Below are 8,748 nucleotides of genomic sequence, written 5' to 3'. Positions count from 1 at the left end.
CCATGTGGGGAGTTGACCTTGTCGGACCTTTCCCTACCGCCAGGTCGCAGATGAAGTTCATCCTCGTGGCGGTGGACTACTTTACCAAGTGGGTAGAGGCCGAGCCCCTGGCAAGTATTACCGCAGGCAAGATCGTAAACTTCTACTGGAAAAGAATTGTGTGCCGGTTTGGCGTCCCAAGGGTGATTGTCTCAGATAATGGAGCGCAATTTGCGAGTAATCAAGCAAGGGAATTCTGTGAGGAAATGAGTATCCAGAGAAGATTCTCTTCAGTGGAGCACCCTCAGACCAATGGGCAAGCAGAATCAGCAAATAAGGTAATCTTGCGGGGTTTGAAGCGCCGACTATTTGAGGCAAAGGGAGCTTGGTTGGACGAACTCCCGGTTGTGATTTGGTCCTATAAGACAACACAACATTCAACCACAGGGGAGACTCCTTTCAGGATGACCTACGGGGCGGACGCCATGCTGCCCGTGGAGATAAACAACAGCTCTTGGAGGACAGCGCCGCAGTTCGAGGGCCAGAATCCTTCCAACATGGCAGTGGAGCTAGACTTGTTATCTGAAACGCGAGACGAGGCTCGTATCAGAAAATCCGCGATGAAGCAGCGAGCCGCAGCGAAATATGACACGAAGGTCCGCCCGAGGGCGATGCAGGAGGGGGACTTGGTGCTTAAGAAACGAACCGGGAACACAGGGAACAAGTTGGACTCAATCTGGGAGGGCCCTTACAGGATTTTGAAGGTATCAGGAAAGGGGGGCTATCACCTCGAGAGCTTAGATGGGAGGCGAGTTCCGCGGTCTTGGAATGCGGCAAGCTTGAGGTACTATTACAGTTGAAGATTGAGGAAGAACCCGGCTTGGCACGAGGGCGAGCAACTGAGCGCGACTCATGAAGATTGTCGGATTAAAAACGAAGAAACACATTCTTGTTCTCCACCTCGGGCGTTTGTTGGCAAAAACGCCTAAATAGTAAAAACAAAGACACGTTTAAGTTCTCCATCTCGGGAGTTTGTTGACTACAACGTCTGATTGAAAATACAAAAATTGTATCAAGTCATTTCAATCACACTAAATTGCGGTAAGAGCTAGGTGGGAAAAATTTCCTAAAGGTGGCGATCCCAACACGACCTTGATGTCTGGGGATCACTCCGGAAAAGCCGACGCAACTTGCCGTCACTCCTCGGCGATGTGTGCGGATAAGCTTCTTATCCATACAGCCTCCCCGAAACATGGGCGAGCAAACCTAACTAGGCTAAGTCTCGGGCAACCCATATGGCCATTGGGACCCGAGCAACTGTAAGTCCTCGCCAAGCAAAGCTGGCCAGGCCACACCTGATCTTACGGGAAACATGGTGTGAACAAAGCCTCAGTTCAAAAACTGAGTAAAAGTCCTAGTTAAACCCAGCACACCACCAATGTCGTCGAACGTAATTCAGGGACAAGGAAACTAAAGGGGGTGCGAGAGAAAGCGAGAGAAAACTTCGAGAAGCGTTAAAATAGACATAGGAAATAAAACTGAATTGATTAATTTAAAGTCGAAAATACAACGATCAAACAAAGTAAAAGAAGTAGCATTACAATTATTCAAAATAAGTTAACATCATATCTCTTTCTCTTGTTCCACAGCGTCCCCGAGATCAACATCAGCAACCTCCGGTGGGTCTTCTAGACCCTCCAACCCAGCGGGGGTAACCCTTTTAAAGTTTCCCAAGGAGTCAAGGTTGATAGTAGGATGGAGGTGCTTGACTTGAGCTTTGGCGATAAGGAAGCCGCAGACACGCTCCTGGGCCGCCGCATGGGCAGCCTCCTTCCTTATTTTCTCTTCCAGGACGGTGGCTTGGGCCTCCTTGTCAGCCAAAAGTTTACACTTGGATGCCAAATCCGACTGAGCCTCGGAAAGTGTCTCACTCTTGCCAGCTAGTTCCTCACGCAAGACAGCGATCTCCTTGTCTTTAACGGCAAGGATTTCCTCCTGAGAAGCAGCAGTGACCTCCTTGGCGTCAAGGTCCCGTCGGAGCCCCTCGATCTGGGCCTCAAGTTTTTCCTTCTTCTCGTTCGCCCTTATCAACGCAAGTTTCGCCTCCTTGAGTTTCTGCCGCATCTTCTTTGCCTTACCCTCCTCCGCCGCCAACTGGTTGGACAGCTTGGAGCAGGTGTCATTAGCCTGAAGGTTATCAGAGCGCAGCTTTTCCACCTCCTGGCGAAGCCTAGCAATTCCGGTAAGAGGCCACGCCTGCCAGGCCACTTGGGCGAATAGACAGCCGGCACGGAGAAGATTTGACACAGCTTCCTGGGCGACGTCTTGCGGGTTCCGGCAGTGAGCCCCCCTCAATTTCTCAAGATAAGGGTGAGAAAGGAGGAAGGAAAAAGGATCTGGGGAAGAGCTGTTGGAAGGACCCTTCGGGCGGGCCGTAGAGAGATTCTCTCCTTCGCCACCAACCCCAGGATAACTAGGGGCTGATGGAAGAGGGTGATTGTTGACCTTCCATTGAGGTCACGAGGCGAGGGGCACCTGGAGTCTGGGAAGCACCCGTCTCGCCATGACGATCGGACACCATGGGATCGCGAGCGCTATCCGCAACAACAAGATCAGGCGCGATGGGCCCTTCGCCTGCGCCAGTCAAAGGAGTAGCTTGAGGGATTGGCTCGCCTAGTTTGCTCCTCTTGGGCGAACAAGCGCTCACCGGCGAGCTTTGTCTTTTTTCTCCAACCTGGGCCGAGGAGGGCGCCTTAACGTTCCCAGAGGTGAAGGCCTTCAGCAGATCAGCGGTAGAAAACTTCATACTTCCTGAAAAGCAAAAAGAAAAAGTCGTCAGCAACAGAAAGACTAAGAGGTAGGCTTGAAGGAGACGTTTAGAAGGGAAACCTAATCGAGGGAATAGTTTGGAGCCTGGAGGAGCGCCGAGTAATTCAGCACAACTAAGGCGGGGAAGCCGGGATAGGACCCCAAAGGAAAAATTTCTCCGGAAAAGGGAAACGCCTTAGGGGGGTCGGCCATGGACTTAGGACACTGGGTCTAGTAAAACGGGAAGAAGGCTTTCCCTTCTTTCCGCGTGAATGTCGAGGGGTAAGTGGGGTGAACGACGACCCGGAAGTACCGGCGGGCTAAATGGGGTTCGGAACCAACTTGGTATGGAACAAACCGTTCTCGACCCGGTCGGGGCGCCAGAACAACCCAGCCGTAGGACCCCAGGGATCAGGAATCCACTTCAAAGAAAAAAGAAAAAAGGGCAAGGGAAGGCGCTACATCGACACTGCTACAAAGAATTTCAAAACACCTCAGATAGGTCCAGGCGTGGGGCTGAAGTTGGCAAGGAGAAACGTTGACATCACGCAGCACTTGGGTGAGAAATGGGGAGAAAAGGAGTTTAATGCCAAGATCAAGAAACAAATACTCGTGTAGGAAGAAGAAATGGGAGTACTTGGGGTTATTGAACGCGCGGTGTTGCCAGGGGCGGTCTTGGTCCCGACATCCGGTGGTACGAAGGAGGTTCTCTAACAACGGGGTGCTACAGAGACCGCCAGCCCTGCGGGCAAGGTTGGAAATAGAGTCGCTGGTGGAAAGCTCCGATGGCTGGTCAAGGATTCCTTGGTTAGGAGCATCCTGGACAGGGGAAAGGAGAGTGGCGAAGGTTTCCAAGCGATGAGCTTTGATTTCCTCCATGGAGGAAACGGCTCCTGTTGAGGGCATCGTTAAAAAAAAGGATGAAGAGAGAAGGGATGAAGAACTAACCGGAAAAAGGCTGTGTGAAGGAGAGCAAGAAGGGCCGGAGTTTGCAGGGTCGTTGAAGGAAGACGGTACAAGAGCCAGGAACGGGTATGAGGGCAGTTGGCAATAAGTGGTGAATGATAGGGTAAGGGGGAATTTAAAAGTTAGGATGAGTAGCGGTTGGGAAATCGTGTCCCATCGAGGCAAGATGAAATGATTACTCAGGGGAGCGTGACGCGGATTTTGGGGAACGGGAGCAGCACATTAAATAAAAAGTTACAACGACTGAAGCTCATTGGTTTGAATTCAAATTGACAGGCTTTATTATGATTTGAAGGGACATATTGGAGATAGCGGTTGAGATTCTACAGATTCGTTGACCTTTGTATTATTTCAGTACATTACATGTGGCTTACACGCGTCAAGCCATCATGGTCCATGGCGATCACTGCTGAAGCGGGGCGAGGGAGCCAAGCACTGTCGCCACAATCCCACTTGTGGACTCGTGGGACCGAAGGAACTTGCTAGGGAAACCAAAAAATTAGTCTTAGGCTTTAGTTACCGAGCCATGTTGGCAATTGTCTGAGTCATTAGGCTTTAGCGTTAGTTAGTTTTCTCATAATCGTCGCTTCAGGTTTCTTCTTAAAGACACACTCAGCTCTCATGCTTCGAGCTCGGTGTCTTGTGGACTTGTGGACTGGGCGAGACCCTAGGGTCCCTCGCCCAGGGGGACGTGCAAGCCAAGAAATTGGGCTTTCTCCCGAGAGGCCCAACTGGCCCATTAAGAGAAGTTAGGGGCGCCAAGCCCAACCCCCAAACCTATAAATAGGGGACGGTTACCAATTGTAAGAGACACTTAGCTCATTTGAGAAATAACAATATTGCAATTCAGTTACTTTCTTTCTCTAAGAGGTTACGCTCTTACTCTCTCTAGATTCTCACATCACGATCATTTCACTATAGGTACCGTACCTCATCTCTATGTTCTTGGATAGAACAAACAGAACCATACCGAAGAGTCAAATCATATTACCTAACTCTCTCTAGGTGTAGAACATATAGTAAACCATCAAAGTCAAACCTTTTTCATACTTTATAGTTCATGAGCTTGAAAGTCTCTACTATCCCTCTTGTGAGAAGAGAACCTTGTAGAACCAAACGATCTTGAAAAAGATCTTTGGAGAAGTCCTGAACAATACTTGGTGAAGGAGAAATTCTTAGAATACTTGTTAGGAGAAGTCATGTAGAATACTTGGTTGGGAAAAGTCCTAGTGATGAATACTTGGAGGAGAATTCTTTGATACATGGATAGTGAAATCTTGATTTAGCTAGAGACTGGACGTAGCCCCATCGTTTGAGGGTGAACCAGAGTATATTGTCGTGTTTCTATCATTTGCCATCTTACTCAATTATCCGCTGCACTAAACGTTTGCGAAAAGTTTTCTAAAACTAATAATCCTTGAAAAACCAAAGTCTTAGAACAACACGATTCAAACCTCCCCTTTCTTGTGTTCTAATTTTTACATTTCACTTTCATTGCCGCTAAAACCTTCACCATCGTTGCCGCAAACACTACCACCACCACCACCAAGCCTACCATTATTGCCACCACCACTATCTTCACCCCTTGTGACCACTGCCTCTCACTCTGACTACCACCACCACCGCCAGCAATACCACCCCTGCCACCACCATTATTCACGCCACTTGTTCTCTCAATTAATTTTAATCTTCTATCCCCAACGTCATTCCATAATGAATTTCGGGGTTATTACAAACAGAGTTACATAATTTTTGGGTCCTAGACTTATAGATCTGAATCTAGAATGGTCATTGTAATTTTTTTCCAATTTTTTTATGCATGTCATATTTTGTTTGGCTCAAAATAGTTTTATGACGTTATAAATCATTTTTGAAATATTGTTTTACCCACTCAGCATGTCACGTAACAAATCTAGCCAAATAGAACTTGTCATGTGTAACTTTTACATAAGTTTTAATCCTTTAAAATTCTTTTTAATCATTTTTTGTCATTCTCTTTTCCTCTTTCCTTTCCGACCACCACCCTACCTCCATCACAACCTGCTTCCCCACCTCACAATATCAATGACCCAAGATACCATTTCAACCACTTCATTTTGTTTGTGTGTGTCACCACCTACTCGCCCACGTTTATTTTCATTCCACTCTTTGATTTTACTAAGAGCAATCTATCACTTGCTCACTAAAGAATCCCTTAGGTTATATCGTGTTGTGTTGGGTTATTTGGAAGAGAGATAGCTAGCTAATATTAATGGAGAGAAGAAGAGAAAAAAGAAGACACAAATGGTTACATAAATTTTTTACGCGCGATCATTTGTGTCTGACTAGAATTATCATGGGGACAAATGACTGAGTAAAAAATATTTCAGAAATGATTTAACATAATAAAGACTATTTCAACTCGAACAGAATTTGTCACGGACAAAATAACGATCCGGATCCTCTCCTGCCAACATTTTTGTCCAGCCCCTCCAGCAGAAATTTAGACCGTTTGATGCATCTAATGGTTCAGATAATTCCAGCATTAAAATTATAATAATTATATTTTGAAAACCAATCTCAGCTGTAAGATTAATCCAAGGGTGAAATTAAATAGGATTGAATCCAATGTTGTCTGTCTTCGTTCTTGCTCCCTCTCACCGCTAGCCTCCACCGCCAAAGACCCCTCATCCTCCACCGCCAGAGACCCTTCGTTGCACGAAAGCAAGAGTTTCCTTCTTTCTCTGTATAACATCTCTGCTAAAATACCCAAATTCTTTTTCTTTTCTATGGTGCCTACTTCCAAATTTGCTTCCTTTACTGCAAAATATTGGTCACTAGGACATAATAGCACTATATCAGCAAGAAAAGGAGAAAAGGGTCAAGGCACTACAATCATAGCAAGAGTGTTCTGGAAATGAACATTGAGGAAAGGTATAGTACCTAAGGGTAGAGAGATTGTGCTAGAGAGAGAGAGTAAGAGAGAGAATGCTGAATTTTATGTGTTACTTCATCAAATGAGCCAAAAAGTCCCTTACAATTGATAACTACCTCCTATTTATAGAGCTTGGGTACTACCTATTGGGCCAATTGGGCCTCCGAGATCAAGGCCCATCTGAAGGCCAGGGCCCCGCCTCAGGGCGGGATACATGCTGGGCGTTGCCCCTCTAGGGGCTCGCCCAGTCCACTAGTCCACAAGACACCGAGCTCGAGGTACGAGAGCTAAGGGTGTCTTTTAAATGCTGTTACATGTCTTATTGTACACCGGAATCTACACTGCCAACATGGCTTGAGGAAAGAGAAGTTAACTATATCGCCAACATGGCGTGAGCAAAAGGAAACTAGCATTTTCAGTTACCCAGTCCACCGACTTGACGAGCAAACCAAGCTGGCAAGTCCACAAGTCCGCAAGCGGCGAGAACGACTACTTTGTATTGGTGATAAGTTGGAGCAGGTGTATGATCGCTCGCCGGCGGGAAAGGTGGCAGGCATGGGTCATGTGCCGATCATTCAATCATTGACTGGCGGTGACCCCGGCGAGCGGCTGAACTTCGTTGTTGGTGTCAATCGTCAGGCGATGGCGTTTGATCCTTATAGTGGCGAGGCTTTTCGCGCTTTCCCTTATTTTAAAACCCTTTCAAATTTCTATCTGCCTCACGTGGCTGCCCCACGTGATGTGTTGGTTACATCAATTTCCCTCTTTCTCCGGAACCGTCACTTCACCTTTCATAATCGTCCCATCATGCGCAGTAACTCCCCTTTGCACGCGACCCACCTCCCCAAAACCATCATGACTTCCAACCTTCCACACGCGTCCAACACGCGTCACCCTTCCAGCTTCTCCCCTTCTCCTATAAAAACCCTTCTTCCCCACTGTCATCCCTTTCCGAGACCCCTCTTCACTTCCCTAATCGCTTACCAAACTCCTTCTGCCCACTTCCGCTCCGGAGCCGTCGCTTATCACCCTTTCCGCTACCCACTCTTCACATCCTACTCCGGTGAGTCCCACTGTCCTTATCTTTACATCGCACACATACTGATCTTTTCCTTTCTTTCACTTCACTGTCTTCTAAAAATGGCTTCAAACCCTACCTCCCCTAATCACTCTTCTTCCTCCTCCGAAAGCGACCCTGACTCCACCGCTGCCGGCGGCCTCCGTTTAGAGGTTCCGGAGATCCCAGCTCACCGACTAAAAACCTACGCCACTCTGCCCCTTCCAGTCCAAGTAGCCCCCAAACACGAGGCTATAGATCAACCTTCCATCTTCCAAGATAGCGATCCCATTGTGCAATTCGTGAACTCCCTGGGTGGCTTGTCCAATGACGATGAGTTTAACGCCAAACTCAGGATCTGGGTTTGCAGTCCCGGGGATCGCCCCTGGCTTCACAAGCCAGACGGCGACGTAAAGAGATCCCATTTTTTCTTTGCGTACGAATAAATGTTTAGCGAGCTTGGAATCAGACTTCCTTTCTCGCCCTTTGTCCAAACCGTCCTCCGCGACATCAACGCGGCTCCCTGTCAACTCCACCCTAACGCCTGGGCCTTCATTCGATGTTTTGAAATCCTAAGCGCCGTTGTCGGCATCGCCCCATCCCCCACCAGTTTCTTCTACCTTTACGACGTCGACCCCAAGTCCATCAAAAACAAAGGATGGATTTCCTTGAAGGCCCGAGCCGGCCGGAAGTGTTTGCATCCCCACAAAAGTAACGCGAAGTCCTCCTTCGCACGAAAGTACTTCCGTGTGGCGGTTCATCCCGCCTACCCAGAGGCATTCACCCTCAGAGACGGGACCGCCCTCTTTCCTCTTTACTGGACAGAGAAGCCCAACGGGATCACCGATCCTTCAGAGGATTCCTTGTCCGCCAACGATAAAGCCTTTCTTAATCTCCTTGCCCCACTTCCCATCCTTGACTGCACAACAGTCCTTGAGGGCGCTGACCTCTCAAGAACTCCCAAATACTTAGGTTGCCCATAGCTCACTTTTATTATTGACATTTCCTTTCTCGACTCCTATGT

The 8,748-nt window shown here is 48.0% G+C and overlaps 1 protein-coding gene across 1 annotated transcript; it reads left to right on the top strand.

Annotated features, from left to right (window-relative positions):
• Positions 1-245: 245 nt before the first annotated feature.
• LOC130744576 (uncharacterized) lies at positions 246-839 on the top strand. The gene has a single exon (XM_057596752.1). It carries the CDS (start codon positions 246-248, stop codon positions 837-839), a length of 594 nt encoding a protein of 197 aa, XP_057452735.1.
• The last annotated feature ends 7,909 nt before the right edge of the window (positions 840-8,748 follow it).

Source organism: Lotus japonicus, chromosome 1 (assembly GCF_012489685.1).
Source record: "Lotus japonicus ecotype B-129 chromosome 1, LjGifu_v1.2".
In the NCBI taxonomy this organism is placed as follows: Eukaryota; Viridiplantae; Streptophyta; class Magnoliopsida; order Fabales; family Fabaceae; genus Lotus; species Lotus japonicus.
This window is presented reverse-complemented; position numbering and strand designations above follow the sequence as displayed.

Bases quoted from the DNA above. Each gene is read 5' to 3' on its own strand.
- LOC130744576 (XM_057596752.1), top strand. From the start codon at position 246: ATGAGTATCCAGAGAAGATTCTCTTCAGTGGAGCACCCTCAGACCAAT.